General features: G+C 40.1%; 1 protein-coding gene across 11 annotated transcripts in view; it reads right to left on the bottom strand.

Moving 5' to 3' along the window:
- Nucleotides 1-17471, bottom strand: part of Col19a1 (collagen type XIX alpha 1 chain) — a 339939-nt gene that overhangs the window by 38433 nt on the left and 284035 nt on the right. For 10 of the 11 annotated variants that reach the window (XM_052745271.1, XM_052745270.1, XM_052745262.1 and 7 more), the window contains 7 exons: nt 14196-14249; nt 12608-12661; nt 9369-9413; nt 7197-7247; nt 7067-7111; nt 6388-6414; nt 2462-2515 (listed from right to left, as the gene is read on the bottom strand). In XM_052745271.1, the coding sequence (XP_052601231.1) occupies nt 2462-2515; nt 6388-6414; nt 7067-7111; nt 7197-7247; nt 9369-9413; nt 12608-12661; nt 14196-14249 (330 nt within the window). Of the gene's footprint in view, nt 1-2461; nt 2516-6387; nt 6415-7066; nt 7160-7196; nt 7248-9368; nt 9414-12607; nt 12662-14195; nt 14250-17471 lie in introns of all 11 variants that reach the window. The other variant, XM_052745264.1, reaches the window with a different exon arrangement.

The raw sequence follows: 17471 nt of genomic DNA, 5'->3' as shown, positions 1-17471 counted from the left end.
TAATTCAAGAGTGGTTCGCAGAGGTGGGAGGGAGGGTGTAGGGGCGAGGCGGGGTGTGGGGAGATTGGTCGGGCAAGGCTAGTTTACAATGAGACAGAGTAATATCTGGTGGTGTGTTGCACAGCAGGATGACTGTGGGAGATAACACACTCCTTATTTCAAAGTAGTTAGAGGAATGGATGTTCAATATCCTTGTCTCAAGGAAGTAACCAGTGTTGGAAGTGTTGACATGACATATAGTGATTTGAGCATTATCTACTGTATACACATATAGAAACTTCATAGTTCACCTCTAAATTATTATGTGTCAACTGAAATTTTAAAAAAATCAGGAAAAGGATATAAATGTGCAATTCCTATTTGTTTTCATCTTAAACATACCATAACTTTTTATTCAGTGGAAATATTCACGTATCTGATAAATGCTAATGTGCAGAGGGCCTCCTGTTTTGAGGATCCTCATTGCCCCATCTAATCATCTTGCCTCATATTCCCAGTTACATCTGAGAGAGTCAATATTTCACACCCTCCAGCATCTCATTCTCATACATCCCAGCTTTTGACCACCAGAACCCCATGACCCTCGATTCACTCATGGTTCAAATTTTTTATTATCCTTCACTCCCTGCCTGGTCTGATTCTCTCGTGTCTAGTTCAAATTCCATGATTACTTGCTTTCATCTCTCCCTACTGTATACCATCAATCTCCTTTTGATATATTTGTGTTTAAGTACTCACTTGCCAAAGCCAGGACATTGTTTAAACCCACTCCTCTACTATTCTGTGTCTTTGCTTGAAAGTCTGCACTTGGCTGGGGAAACTCCATAACTGTAAGGACTGATCTGACTATACTCAGCTCCCCCATGGATACTGGAATGGTCTGTGCTATGGTTCCTCAAAGACCCACATGTTGAAGATTTGCTAGCTGGGCCTCTAGTGCCCTTGGGAGATGGTGGAATCTTTAGTCGATGGGGCCTCGTAGAACAAAGTCAGGTCATTGAAGATGTGACCTTGAAGGGAATATTGGGACCCTAGCCCTTCTTGCTTCTCTCTATTTGATTTCTGGCTACCATATGCTTTTGCATATTATACACCCTCTCCAGACCCCAAGAAGCAATGGTGCCGTTCCATGAGACCAAAATGGGAACAATCTATTTTGCAAGTTAATGGGAGACCAAAACAGGAAAACTATATCTTGCAAGTTAAGAGTTCTGTTTGCAGTTAAAACAGTTCCCGTTTGTCCTGTGCAAGTTAAGGATTCTGCTTGTAATTAAAAAGTTGCGTTTTGTTCTGTGCAGGTTAAGGTTTCCATTTGTAGTTCAAGAATAAGTTCCTGTTTGTCCTGTGTTAAGTCATTGCAAGATTTCTATTTGTAATTAAGAATAAGTTCTTGTTTCTTAGAGCTGATGCAAACTGCTTGCAACCCCACTTACATGATGTATATCCATACCCTTGTTCCTTCCCTTTCATTATATCCTTTTAACAATGTATGACAGCCAGATCTCTCATCTCTGTGAACACCTTATCTCTCCTATAAAAGGGACTTCGAGGGGTCAGCAGGGACTGCTCTCTCAAATCCTGACTTAGAGACAGCTGGCTGACCAGTCCTGGGTGCACCCCCAAATACAGCTTGCTTTAACTGGACATTCATGGATTTGGTCCTTTCTCCTTGTGATTCCCAGTCTTAAGAATTTTTCTATGACCTCTTCAGTCTCCTCCTCCAGGTTTCTGCCCTGATTGCTTGACGATGTTGTGTGATGTGGAAGTGTAAACCAAATAAGCCCCTTCATTCCTCCAAGTTGCTTTTGCTGAGAATATTTTATCACAGCAACAAAAAGCAAGCTAGAATATTAGATCATGCTGGAGCTTATCTCAATCTCTTACATCCCTGGTAGCTAACAGCACAGACAGTACCATCCCTCCAGTGGCCACACTGAGCAGCACTGCTTGGTGTCTGGGGTCACTTTTTTTTTTTTTACCCTATCCCCACTTCTCAGACCTCATCTCTAAGAATTCTGCATTCACACATTCACCTTCCTAGTATCCCTCGAGGTGGTGGCATGTCTCAGGGTCTTTACACCTGTTGTTTCTGCATCATGAATTGTTCCTCCTTCAAACTTATTAGGACATGGCTAACTCACTTCCCTTAAGTCACTGTTCAGTTCTTGCTTTCTTGGATATCATATGATAGATGTTGCCCCCCTCCCTATCAAGCATGCATGATACTGTTTAACCTGTTCTACTTTCAATTTCTCTCTGTAATATTTTTGGATAACTGTGTTTTTTTTTATCATGCATTCCCCATGAGTTCCTGTATCCCTCCCTAGAAAACAAGTCCCATAATTGCAAAAGCTTCACTTGCTTTGCCCCCTTATACTTCATAAACATAAAGCACTTATTGGCGTAATAGCAAGTAAATACACAGTTTTGAATATTGAGCAAATTCAACCATGGTGCTTACCTTTACACCAGGAAATCCTTCCAGTCCTGGCAAGCCCATTGCACCAGGCTCTCCCTGTAAAATAGGAAAGTGAAACATGCAGAAGCAATGACCAAAGGTTTATAAGAAATGACTTAAAGTCAAGGTCTTTGTTTCCCATGTCCCTCAACACTGATTTCAAACTTGGCTAATGAGTAGTATCCTCTATTTTCAAGCATTAGGTGTATGAAAATAGCTTGGGAATTAAAGCTATTCTCCAGGCATGAGTCCATTTTCTGATTAATTATTTTTATTCTGGTTAAAAATCTAATCAGGATGAATCCCTGTAGTATGTTAATAACTCCAATTTCAGTAAGAATTAGAATGAAAAACAGATTTTAATAAAGTTTGCCAATTTGTGAGACACCTGGGGCTGCTAGCTTACAATATAATAAGATTGAACTCTTTAGGAGTGAATAAAGCTGGAGCTCTCAAAGCAGAATGTAGCATCCTTCACATGGATTGTAAATGCTTGGGAAGAGTGCAGCATCCTTCACATGGATTTGTAAATGCTTAGGAAGAGTGCAGGATCCTTCACATGGATTTGTAAATGCTTGGGAAAAGTGCAGCATCCTTCACATGGATTTGTAAATGCTTGGTAAGATAACCGCAGGAGTGGCACCTTCAATAATTTAAGTCATTGCTCAAGGTGACAGGTACTGAAAGGGGACAGAGCAGCATTAAAAAAACAAAGCAACAACAACAAAATCTTTATATATTCTATTGCATGATCCCAGACTGTCGGTCTTCAAGTAACATTTGGAAAAAAAAAATCTGTTGAAAAATGCTGATGATTTGAACAAATAAACATTTTGATCAAGAAAGGTATAGAGTGGGTCCAGAGAGAGGCTCAGCAGTTGGTTGCTCTTGTAGAAGATGGGGGTTCAGTTCCCAGCACCTCCAATAGCTCACTCCAGTTCTAGGAGATCTGATGCCCTCTTCTGGCCTCTTGTGGGTACAGCGTGCATGTGATGCATATACATACCCAGGCAAACAAAGTACAGAAACATAAACAAATAGTGATAATTTCTTGTAAATTAATTACTGCTAACTGAAAATGTTTTCTTAGGACACTGGATGCTTTAAAGATCACAATGCTGGCCCATGTGGTGGGGCTTGCAAGAAGCACAAGCAGGTGGATGTTGGATCACTGGGTTCCAGGCTAGCCTGGTCTACAAGTGAGACCTTGTCTACAAATAAACAGCAAACAAACAACACAAAAAAGCAAGCTTTCAAACTGTATTCTCTGTAGATATATTTTTGCATACAAAATACAATTCTGCTTGAAAATATTTCCAAAGCTGTAACTACCATCATTGTTGTTACTGCACACACCTCTCAAGTGAGTGTACAACTTGGTATGTTTTATGTTTCAGAAATCTTTTTCAGTGCTCACTAGAATATAACAATGCTCACTATCAATCACAAGAATAAGAAAAAAAAGTGTTCGGATTCTATTCTGTGTAAGTCTGTATGAAGGTGGCCCTGAGTTATCAATGCATAGAATATATCCTGGTATCAAGCTGTCTCCTTGTTTACACTTTCAGTGGCCTTTCCTTACAATAGAAGACATAATTGATTAATTAATCAGTATTTGTTTGAGAACAGACAATAATTAAATATTTAATTGAAATCACTTAGGTGTTGAAGAGCTAAAGAAAAATTGTTCTGCGTCAGGAACAATTCAATTAGTATATCCAGCTGAAAGTAAATTTCTTCTCTATAGAGGTTTATTCAGAAGAATATTATTGCCACATGTTGCATCTTGAGTCTTAAATATTTTCCCAAAGTGCATGAGTTTAAGGGCTGATCTGCAATGTAGCTGCACACAGAAGCAGGGATCATGGGGGCTCTGACCTCATCAATAAACCCATTAGAGATTTATAGCTTAATAGGCCTTAGGGACAGAGCTCAGTTGTAAAAGACAGCTGTCTTTTGCTTCCTACCACCATGAGACTAGCGGCTTAGCCCCACTAAGTGTTCCCTGGTACTTACTCTGACTCACCACAGGCCCAACAGAGCAGCTGGCAACGGACTGAAACCTTGGAAACTGTCAATCAAAACTAGTATTTCCTCCCTCTAAGTTGTCTGTCTCAAGTATTTTGTCACAGTGACACAAAGCTGACTTAGCATGTCATGGGACTTGAAGGATACCCAGAGAGTACATTTCCTCCGCCCACCTCATGTTGGCTTTTCAAATATGCCCTCTGGGAGGTACAGTCCTTCCAGTCCTGGTTTATTCCTGTGCCGTGGGGTGTGGTTTCTTCTTATCCAGCAAATGGTGGGGGACGATGAGAACGGCATGTGGGTGTGTCCATATAACACACAAAGGAGTAATTCCGGGAATTTTTTGTATGATAAGTATGAATGTTCACACAATGTTTAATTTAATGACTCTATATTTTTCAGTTCATAGTCCAAACACAGAGACTATCCTTCAATTCGTTTTTATTCTTTGCCCTGTTGCAGCTAAGAAACAGGGGACCTAATTTCTTCAGATTTTACTCAAATGGTCCTTTTTTTTTTGACCAGCTACTTTCCCAGTGCTAATAAACTATAATTTACCCTTTAGTATAGTATTTTAAAAACGTTACCTTAACCTGAAATTATTAACATGAGAACTTGAAAGAATGTTCCAGAAAAGTCAGTGAGAAGTCTAAATCTCTCTATATGATTCAGAGGGGTGCTGTTCTATAAGTCTGTAAGAAAGTAAGACTAGAGGGATTTTTATCAATATGATGGAAGAAAATAGAAGTAAAAATGAACAATATATTTCTAGATGAACACATATAATAGTATTTTTAAAGATGCAAAAACAGGAAGAGTAACCAATTACAAAAGAAAAGAAACTTCTATATAACATATTTGAGGTTCAGAATATAGTACTAAGGACTTGAAATAATTATTTTAGGGTAAATCAAATAGACATCTAATATGTATATGGCTCAGTAACAAAGAAAACTTCTTTGATAAATCTCTTTCTGAAAATATATTTATATATATATATATATATATATATATATATATATATATATAAATTACTTTCATTGTTTGTCTCTTTTCTGGTTTAACATTTATTCAGACAGGTTTACCAACTTCAACTATAATAAGAAGACTTAATTTTTTCCCCCCACATGGCAACAGAAAGTGGTTTGAAAGCTTACTTCAGTGTTAGGTACATTTAAGTTTCAATTCTCCCCTCCGAGGTTAAAAGGATATACAAATGGAACATGAAGGATGGAATATTTGCTTGGAAAGGATGTGGCAGGGAAAAAAATGCCAGAGGTTAAAGGAAATCTAATTGAATCTGGCAGAACTTTTGTCATGAGGCTCCACAGTTGAGAAAGATGCTGAGAACAATTATCATCCTTTGGGCAGCTGGAGGACATGATCTCCGTCTTTGCTGAGTGCTAACCTCTGGATATATTCCACTCAATAAGCAGGTCTGTGACGGTCTGCACTCCCTGCAGAATAATTGCCCAAGACATGCAAAGTAAATAAACAGTCCTTTCCTTTTTTTTTTTTTTTTGTTGGTGAGATGTCAGACATATTAAGGAATTTCTCTCCCTTAAGTATTTCTCTTCCACGAGCTACTTAAAACTGAATCAATCATCAAAAGAAGGCCATTAGAGGGAAGTGTTCCATTTGTCAAGAGCATTATATGTGCCTTCCTACATCAGAGGATGATTTTTAAAACCTGCTGATGGAAAGAGGCGAACCTCAAGGGCAGGGACATCATCAGGACTAATGCATCCTGGAAATAAAGAACACATTTGCTGGCATATCTCTATTTGCTTGCTTGTCTCTGACACCTTAAGTGATACACACCTAAGAAGGCAGGCCATCTTTGCTTGGTACCCTTTATAGTGTTAACAAACAGTACTACACAGAGATAAGAACATACATACCACTGGGCCAGGATCACCTTTTGGGCCCTAAAAGAAAAGCATAGAAATATGTTTTAATTGTTGTGAAAGCTCAGTTATAGAATCTGAAGCATTTTCCTTCAGATTCCCATTTACAAATGTAAAGATGGTACATATTTTACTTTTGCTGGTTTAGATTTGAAGAATAAAATTAAGAAAAATAACTTGGGCTCTAGAGGGATGGCTCAGTGGTTGAGAGCAGATAATGCTCTTCCAAAGGACCTAAGTCAGGTCTTAGCACCCATGATGGGTGGCTCCCAACCACCTGTAACTCTAACTCTTGGGGATCTAGCATTGTCTTCTGGCATCTACAGGCATTGCGTGCATATTCCATGTATAGCTTCACACACAGACACAGACACACACACCATTAAAAATAAAATAACTCTAAAGAAACAATATGGTGCTATTTCTATGACCATAATTGGATGCTGATTTAGAATTTAGATCGACAATGAAAAAAAAGTGAGACTGCTATGCTAAATATTTTCCATTATTGAGGTTTTGTGCATTTTTTCTTTTATTCAAATTGGTTTCCCTTATTTACTCCTTCTGTAAAATTCAGTTACATTTGTGACATTCAGGTTTCAGTGAGCTTGAGAGGTTCCCCCCATCATTATTGTCCAGTTAAAGCAACTTGAAGATAATCATCTATACTTACAGGGGGTCCTGGGGGTCCTGGGTAACTGGGAACACTCACTCCTCCCTTCAAAAGAGGAGAAAGCAGATGGGAAGAAGTTATAGAAGCCTGTGCCTGGAAAGTGACCATAGGTAATTAGACATGTAGATACCTGGATTTTATATAAACTGCTCATGCCATTTCCTTCATTGACTGGGACACCCTTAGGGAAGAAATAAGAGGCAGAAGTTAGTATTTTGAACGTCAGTCATTTTACCAAATGATATTCTTCCTGTATTAATTTTTACTTATGTTTTCCTATTCTATACTTTAAGTGAGTTTAATACAATAAGCAGAATATCAGAGTGCTTCAATGTTTCAAGATGGGGAAACAGAGAAAAGGAACCTGTGCTATGCCCGGAGCACATGGATGTTTCCATTTGGGGTTTGAATAGTGTTTAAGCCTGCAGATGAGGCACTAATGCATTCAGGAAAAAACATATTATTTGCTCATTAAAATTCAGTTTCTGAATTGCCAATTTCCTGTGTTTCCAGCCTGCTGACCTGCAGGCAGCCATGCAGCAGGGCTGATGAAGATGTGAACAGGGAACAATTTGGCCACTGCAAAGTGATGTTTTCCCACAGTCTCTTCAAACCAAACAGAAAATTAAGGTGAATCGGAGGACAACTTCATTCACAATCCTATGTGGATATTTCTACAAAGACACCCTTAATAACTGGGGAATGAGAGCTTGCTCACCCCCATCCCCCCAAAAAAACCTACATGTGAATATGGAGCATGAAAAGAAAATTCATTGTTCAGTTTGAAAATTTCCATCCATGTTAGCATTTGGGGGAAATGCACAAGAGACTTTTAGTTTGGAATCGCTTAGAAATGATAACAGATCCTTAGATTAAATATCCAAGAAGCCATCATTTCATTACTGCTTGGGGATAATGGTGGTGTGTCCAGTGAGCACAGTTCACATGCATCTTCTAAACAGCAGTGATGGAAGAAAATGCTCTGTCTGTTTATCCTTTTATTGTTTCTTCATTCATTGGGCAATAACCGAACAGGGGCTGTATTATAGTATGCTATGCCCTGAAGAGATGTAAGAGACTTGAGAAACTTCTAAGAAAGTTTCCTAGAGAAGATGCATATTCTGTCTCAAAATTGAATTATTTTGGAAGAATCTAGAGACAAGAGGAAGATTTCTTAAGCCTGATAGAAAAACACCGTTCTCTTGATACATTTTTCTTTTTTGCCATTGAAGTGAGGAGCATATTTTAGAATCAGAACTCCATGAATTTTTTGCCTTGCTTTTTTGTGAAGGAAGATTCAGATGAAGAATGTGTTTTAAAAAAGGGAGAGCCGCTGGGCGGTGGTGGCGCACGCCTTTAATCCCAGCACTCGGGAGGCAGAGCCAGGCGGATCTCTGTGAGTTCGAGGCCAGCCTGGTCTCCAAAGCGAGTTCCAGGAAAGGCGCAAAGCTACACAGAGAAACCCTGTCTCGAAAAAAAAAAAAAGGGAGAGCCAAGCAGTTAGTGTGTGTGCCAAGTGTGCAACTGTACACACTCATAACATACGTTTTAGTTTTCAGACAGCTGCCGTGCGTCTCTCTCCTAAGTTTGGCTTCTTAAATTCCTAAGAAGCAATGCAGGAAATAACGGATATGGACCTCAGCTTTGCTGCGATTTGATCATGGCCCCACACGAGGGCAGACTTGCCACAGAGAGAGGCCTCTCTCCTCTCCATAGCTTTCCTGAAAGAGTGCAAGTCTGTGCAGACCATTCGGGCAAACATCCAGGGCTCTTGTGCATTTTTCTCGCCGCGCGCCATGGAAGTAGAATTTCCTCACGTCTTAGACATCACTCATGGGGTGAACACGCACAGCATCTTTGAAAGTCCAAATTGCATGGCTGTAAAAGGATGTCCTTTTAAAGGCCTTTTATTTTCTGAGAAGGTATATGGTAGTCAAATGATTCTCCATCCTTGCAGGAAGTCTAGAGTCAGGCCAGTGTAGAGCCATGCATACTGATTTCATGGAAGGGAAGTTCATAATATAAAAACAAATCTGAACACTACACATTGTAGCTGAGCTGAAACAGGAACAAACTAGGTTTACCTAATGCTGCATTGTCTGTCATTTACACAGACACATACAGACACACACACACACACACACACACACACACACACACACACACACACACACACACACGTGTACGTGTGCATGCCCACGCACACAGGAAACTCAGAAGACATAACTTTGCAAGCATCTTAAGCAATGTGCCTTATGAGTCGTAAGTACACAGAATTAAAGTTTAAACCTAAACAACTCACAGGGGGTCCAGGAGGTCCAGGTTTCCCAGGGGGTCCCTCGCTGCCCTGCAGGAGATATACAAGCCCAGATGAATGGCTTGGGCATTTCCACTCCAGATTTGTGAACCAGGTTGTTCAAAGAGCCATCTCCTAAAATTACCATGGGCTGTCATGTTGCCTCAGCCTTGCATTCTTTTTCTGCCTACCTTGCTCCTTGACCGAGTAAAACACATTTTCCCACTCCAGGAAAGTGAATACCTCTCTACAAGCTGGATTCTCGCTGTGTGAGCTCTAAGGAAGGGCTCTTAATTTCATTGGGGATAGACAAGCTAGGTGATCTGTTCTGGACTTTGAGTACAGTAGGGGTATTTTGTCCTCCTATGTGTACATGGGGAATAGGGTAGAGCTCATGTGTAGATTACAGGCACTGAATGTGGCTCTCTGGACCAGCCTTGATTCTTGGCTTCACCTCCACCACCTTCAGCCTTTTAGAACCAGAGAGAGCATTCTAGCAAATTTAACCAAAGTATCAAAAACAACCTTTGCCATATCTGTTGGTTAATATCAAACTTGACACCCAGGTGAGATGTGTCTTACTGAGTGGAAGCTACTTTGGTATGATGCTGTTTTAGGGAAATGGTCTACTAATTTAATTTATTGATACATTTTCAATAACCTTAGGTTTCTGCTTATAGGAGAAATAAATTGAAAAACAAAAAGGGACTACAATAATGGCTTACTATGGAACAATAACTATTCTGTGATTTTTGAACTGAAACTTGAAAACTGATTTCTACAAAGCACAGAATCCTTACCAGTTCCTAGTAAGCGATTGTTGCAGCCCCTCTGGCGTCTTGCCAGCTGTTCCTATAAGTGAGCATTGTTTGTAGAATGGTATCTTTCATATCATGTTCTATGCTGTGTTTATCAGGGACAGTGACAACACATGGTTAATTGGCAGAACACCCAGAGGGACTGACATATACTGTCCAGGAATTCTGAGGGATGTTACTCCTCTTCCAGAATCTGGCTGAAGAATTTATTTCGACACTCCTCTGTTTTCTAATAACAAAGGGAAACACCACAAACCATAATGTATTTATCAATACAAATAAACTGTAAAGTTTCTCACGCAATGTACCGCCTGAGAATGCATACACTGAATAAGCATGCTGTGTCTTCCCCAAACTGCTCTGATGGCCGCTGTCTCCCTAAGACACCCTCTGTTCTGCTGACGGCTGGCAATGTCCTTTAGAGCATTACATCACAGTTCTCATGAGTCAACAGTGTGTGCCTATTGAGAATACTTCTTTTCTTTCCTCCTGGCACAATTAGAAGTCATATTCTCATTTGTGCCCTCAAGCTCATTTCAGTGTGGAATTCCCATTAACTTCAAAGGCCAATCTAGGACATAATCATTTTCATAGAAAATAGAGAAGAAGAAGAAGAAAAAAAAGGCTGGTGGAGCGGAGAAAGATTCTTGAGATATTAACAGGACAAAACTGTGCTGTGGTTCTCTAGAACAAGCATATTGTTTCATTTAAGTGTCCTGGGGATGTTTTGCTCCTTGACACCACCATGCTCCATTTTGCTCAGGGAGCTGGCATCCTGGCAAATGTGCAGGAGATGCTGAAGTAGCTTATGTGGCCCCTTGGCACTTATTTAATTAATCAGAATAGTTTTAACTATTTCCCCATTTGATAAGGCTGTGCCTGGACTGTCATTGTAAGTCACTTTCGATCTTACGCCAGGACAGCTTGAAATACTCCTATGCTGCTGGTCTTCCCTCCCAAACATAGCACATACGTCCAGCTGGGAGCTGTGGTAGTTAATCTTCACGGCCGAGTGGATGAGATTTAGAATCACCATGGAAACACACCTCTGGGTGTGTCTGTGAAGACATTTCCAGAGATGTTTAGCAGAGCTGGGGAAGACCCACCCTGCATGTGGACATCGTTGTCCCACTGGCTGGAGTCCTGACTGAATAGGAGAGTAGAGCACCAGTATTCTCCTCTTTCTGCTTCTGCCTGCAGAATCAGTGTGACCCCAAGATCTCCTCCTCCCAGGGCCTTGCCGCTGTGATAAACTGCAGCCTCCAACTGTAAGCCAGAATAAACCCTTCCTATTTATTATGGCTGTTTTCTCGGATGTTTTGAAATAGCAACTAAAGTAACCAACACACTCTTCTTCCCAAGGAGCATGGTTTTAGTGAATTCCTACTGTGGCCTTCTAGGGACAGCATTTCCAGATTGTCTCATAAGACCTTTGGTTATTGTTCATGGTCTTTACAGCCAGTAAGGCATCTGGAGCCAGAGAGCTTGTTCAGAATGTTTGGGTACTCCTCCCCCAAACCTATAGCATGAATCCAATTCATAGGGTGATGAATTAGATGGGCCCTTTGGGAGACAGTTAGGTCACAGGGTGAAACTTTCATGAATGGGATCAGTGCCCTGATAAAGAAGCCCAAGGGAGCTGAGTTACAGTTGAACTTCACAAGGACTCATTTAGAACATGCCCTCTGTGAACAAGAAAATGGGCCCCGCCAGCTGCCAAACCCATCCGTGCTTTGGCTGGGAACTTTGAGACTGTGAGAGATGCGGTTTAGAGCCAATTTATAATATTTTGTTATAAAAACCCGAAGAGATGAAGGCTCAGCCATAGCTGGAGCTCTCTGATCCATTCCAATCCATCTCATCTATCTATATCTCTTTGGGAGACTTGGACCAGTCACCTTTCCATATGGACGGATGTTTCAGCCTCTGCATCCAGTTTGGATTTTCTATATCCCACCCCTGTGCTCTCTCATCTTACTTTCCTCTAGGAACACACCTCCTGTGTTCTAACCCACTCTTAGACCAGCATCTTTACCAGTGTGCCTCATGAATAACCACTTCCCAACACCATTTGCTCTTGCAGGCTGCTCTTTTTTTTTTCTCCATTTTTCTTTATTAAGAAATTTTCTACTCACTCTACATATCGCCCACAGATCCCATCTCCTCCCTCCTCCCATCTCCCAGCCCTCCCTCCCAAGCCACCCCACATCCCCACATCCCCCAAATCAAGGTCTCCCATGGGGAGTCAGCAGAGCCCGGCACACTGAGCCTAGGCAGGTCCAAGCCCCTTCCCACTGTACCAAGGCTGTGCAAGGCATCACACCACAGGCACCGGATTCCCAAAAGTGTAGGCTGCTCTTGACTGCATGGATCTCTCAGTAAATGGTCCCGCCTTACCCCAAACCCAGGCCCCATTTTCCTCTGTACCTTGTCACCTTTTGCTCCAGTGGGACCAGGGTGTCCAGTTCTTCCTGTTAAGCCCTGTGAAATGGACAGCTGAGTTTGTTATAGAACCAACAAGTCAATAGTCAAAAGGTATTGTTGGAAGTTGGTTGCTAAAACTTACCCATTTCGAAGGTCATTTGATCCTAATTAAATCAGTTCTACAAGCTTATATTTCTTCGGGCTGATACAGCAGCTGTATTTTCCTGATAAGCCTTTGGAGGGTGAAATTTCTGTCTGTGGGTTTTTTTCACCTTGGCCAACCACATTTAATGACCTTAATTGGAACCTTTTGACACACTTAAGAATTTAGTCTTGCTGTTTAAACGGCAATTTACATAACATTATGTCTTTCTAAATGAGGTATAATTTTGGTAGCGATCAACATTTTAAATACTCTAAGACTGGGCAGAATTAACAATGTGCATATTGAGTTATGTGATCTGTGTTGTTAAAAGGAAAACAAAAATAATTTTAATTCTTCTTGGAGAATAGAATTAGCAGTAATTCTTGTGGTTTCTTTTCCAGTTCTCTTTCATACTTTTAAGTTTTACTATATAGACTTGTTTGACATACTGAGGGGCAGGCATAAATGATAAACTTTTAATTATGGCAAACCCATGATTCAAAACATTAGTGAATAATCACACCCTTATTTAAGAGATAAAAATAATTTACTGGCATAGAACCTTTAAGAGGAGGAAGAGACAGAGAAGTAAAGATATCAACAGGGTGGAATTAATTTAGCAAGGAAAACACATTGTTTGGGACCAACTTATCAAACATTGTTTGTTGGTCTGAAACTCAAGTGTGATTGTGTGTCCTGTGTTTTATCTTGCAATTGAACTTTAGGATTGCTTAGAATTAAACACTAAATAAGAGATTGGGTTTGGCCCGTAGGAACTGATAACAGATTCTGTTCCAGGAAAACAAGATAACCCAAAGGCCATATTGCTGTGTTCAAGGGGCAGTGAAATAGATTTTTTAAAATTCAGATATAGGAATAAAACAAATTAAAGCTGATAATCTTTGGCCTGTTATTTTTCTCTAGAAAATTCTCAGTTTATGTTGCATCTGAATCTCTCTTCCAAGGTTAGTACCAAAATTTATAACTAAGAGGAGAATGCACTTGTGTATCCAACCCAGTTTCTGTTTCCAATAGAGTGGGAGGATGCTCTTTGGCTTGGCAAAAATTCTGACAAGAAGTCTCCAGGACACTAAGCAGGCTTAACTAATCTCAGATGAAAGTTGGAGGTGCTGAAGGAGGCTGTTTCTAGGTAATGGCTGATCTACAGAGAGATATGGAGCATGAAAGGCACCAGGAATATTAATACATCTTGTTTTGTTTTTTTTTTTTGTTTTGTTTTTCGAGACAGGGTTTCTCTGTGTAGCTTTGCGCCTTTCCTGGAACTCACTTGGTAGTCCAGGTTGGCCTCGAACTCACAGAGATCCGCCTGGCTCTGCCTCCCGAGTGCTGGGATTAAAGGCGTGCGCCACCACCGCCCGGCTAATACATCTTGTATCATCCCTACAGGTATGACCTGTGAGGAGAATAGTTTTATCAAATACTTACAGGGGGTCCAGTTGGGCCAGGAGCTCCTGAGAGGCCAGGAATTCCTTGAAGACCCTGGAAGAAAGAGTTCATATCATAAAGTTTATTGTCAGGAACAAATCATTTTCGCAATTCAAATATTTTTATTATTGAAAATTAATCAGAGAATTTAACTAATCGAGAAACTTAATATGTACAACCTATAAATATCTACTTAATTAAAAAAATTATCTGTATGGGTGTTTGTCTAGATGTATGTCTGAGTACCATGTGTGTGCCTGGTGTCTGCAGAGGCCAGAGGAACTGGAGTTACAGATAGTTGTGAGCCACATTTGGCGGGCTGGGAATCGAACCTGGGTTTTCTGGAGAGCAGAAAGTGTTCTGAGACACCTGAAAGACCAGAGACATCTCTCCATTTCCTAAATGTCGACTTTAGAGTAAGGGTGATAAGCTAAAATGCCATGGCACGGAATCTGTAACAAAGGTAATTTAATCTGTTTGGTGATTCATAGACCATCTCTGATGTTCTACACCCACCAACCAGCAGTAGTGTTGTTGAGAGCTTTATACTACTAAAGCTGGAAGTGCAGGCTTTGGGTTGGTGTAGTGCCAGTAGAGAAACGCTTGCACCCAAGTTTCATCCAGCTACTGGCAAAGTAGAAAATGTTTTATGATACATTTAGGTTATCTGTTCAGTTCATTACAAGAACAAAAATTCTCTGTGAATTTAACTATAAAATTATGGCTTAAGCATCATAGAGAAGGTCTTTGCCCACCCCCTTCCTTGGATGGGCAGGATAATTATTAAATGGGAAAGACTAAAAATCTGGCACATTTATTTGTACTTGGGAAGAAATTTGTAAGGTAATTTTATTTCTTTACCAGGTGTTCTACTACAGGGCATTAGTTGAATAAATCCCGTGAAACCCACAATATGGAAAGTTTTACAATTAATTGCTGTTTAGAAAACCATTGGATGATACAGAAAAATAGAAGTCTTAAGTGTTACATAGTATAGAAGCTAAATTATTAAACTGTTAGCAATGTGTTTTTTAAATGTGAGAATAAATTTTCATTTTATCAGCCCAAATAGATCTTTTTTTGGAGGTTTAAAATCAGGTTTGTTTCAGAATTCTGGATTCTCTGGTATTTTTTTTCCTTTTGCATGGGTAACTGCATCCATTGTGAGTGATGTGACATGATCCCCCTGGTATCTGCAGCAGCAGTTTTCTAGTAACACATAAATATATAAATACTTCCACAGCAGAGTGTGATGTTCTGATAGGATGGAGAACACAGACCAGACCTGTGTGAGTTTGTGTCGGAGTTGGCTATCAGGCGCATTTACTGCCAACCCGAGTGAGTTTTCCAGGATTTTCAGAGGTTTTCTAGGGTTTGGATTGTGAGCCATGCATAATACTATCATTACCACCTCAGTGTGTTGTGGAAACAGGTATGAGTTTTAGGATTTTTATGGTTTTGTGTCTTTACCAATTTTTCTATAAGTGGTTTAGATCACTTTTTAATCAGAGAAAATAAATTAGTCGCCCTTTTGTGGTTTTAGATTAACATGAAATGCGTCAAGTTATAGACTGAAGGGCTGGGGTTGTAGCTCAGTGGTACAGCACTTGTCTAGTGGTCACAAAGCTCAGGCTTTGTTCTCCAGCAGTGTAAATACCAACCAACTAAATAAGCAAGCAAATGAACAAACAACAAGACCCAACTTCTAGATGGAATGGTCCCATTCTTTCAAGATTTAATCTCCTTTATCGGATAAAGTATTCTTTTTACACTGCCTTAATATTATTTATTGTAATAGAACTCCTCCTACCGTTTTTTTTTAATTTTTTTTTTATTTTATTTATTTATTTATTTTTTTTTTTGGTTTTTCGAGACAGGGTTTCTCTGTGTAGCTTTGCACCTTTCCTGGAACTCACTTGGTAGCCCAGGCTGGCCTTGAACTCACAGAGATCCACCTGGCTCTGCCTCCCAAGTGCTGGGATTAAAGGCGTGCGCCACCACCGCCCGGCTCCTCCTACCGTTTTTAAATGATGAATTTTTATACTTTAAAAAAAAGGACTGTGGTAAAGTGGCTGCATCTTTTATGAGATGTCAACAGGACCGATCTAGATCATGGTTCTTTGTACCAATAGGCTTAAGAACCAGATCTGTGTGTCCAATACCAAATGAGACCACATGTCATTTCAGGTTTATTCATGAGGTGCTGTGGTGGTTTGAATGAGAATGGCTTCCAGGGGCTCATATATTTGAATGTTTGGTCCCTGGCTGATGGGTAGTGGAACTGTTTTGGAAGGATTAGGAGGATTGGCCTTGTTGGAGGAGGTGTATCACTGCGGGTGGGGTTTGAGGTATCAAAAGTCCATTCATGCCAAGTCTTCCTCTCTCTGCCTTGTGCTTGTAGATGATGGGCAAGCTCTCAGCTACTGCTCCAGCACCATGCCTGTCTGCCTTCTGCCATGCTGCCCACCATGATAATTATGGACTTACTCTTTGAAGCAGTAAGCAAGCCCTCAATTATGTTATTTTTTTAAGTAGCCTTGGTTATGGTGTCTCTTCACAGCAATAGTAACTAAGACAGGGATGATGTGAAGAAATACTGAAAGAATCTCCTAGAGTGTACTGGAATAATACATCTTGGGAAAAATCTTCTGTGTATTTGTTTTAAAGAACATAGTCACTCTTTCTTTAAGATTGTATCAACCCCATTGGCTTACTGTATGTATGCATGCATATATGCATACATGTGCAAGTGTGGCCCATTCACATTACTATGATGGACTGACTCTCTTCATTTTCCTATCATTACTTTTACGGGTTTATAAACAATTTTTATAATTTTGTAAGCGGAAAGGAAAATTTTCCATTGTGAATGGTACTTTTCAACGACTGAAGCTTATGCACATGTATTATAAATTTCTTTATCTTAAAACATCTACATTTCCATATTTTTCTGCATGTACCTGTTTCAGATATGCATAAGCATATTTCTTCCTCATTTTGTTACTTTAAGTCTCAACTTTGAGTCAGCCAAGAGATGCTGAGTGAGGTTTTAGGTTGTCTAATTTGTAAGCATGGGACTCATTAACCTTTGATGGCTGAATTAAACTTTAAAATAGACCCTGCTACATAAGTAAAAAGCGTGACTCTCATCAGTCTCTCTCTCAGCTCCCTGAAATTGTGTCATAAGAGTGAAAGCTGCTGTGGAGGCCTAAAGGGCGATAAGATGATTTTGTAAGACAAGATGGCCATTAAAATAGACATTCAAGACTAAGACAG

Source organism: Peromyscus californicus, unplaced genomic scaffold, assembly GCF_007827085.1.
Source record: "Peromyscus californicus insignis strain IS unplaced genomic scaffold, ASM782708v3 Scaffold_19__1_contigs__length_69161282, whole genome shotgun sequence".
Classification (NCBI taxonomy): Eukaryota; Metazoa; Chordata; class Mammalia; order Rodentia; family Cricetidae; genus Peromyscus; species Peromyscus californicus.
The sequence above is the reverse complement of the archived record's forward strand: the minus strand, read 5'-3'. Positions and strand labels throughout refer to the sequence as shown.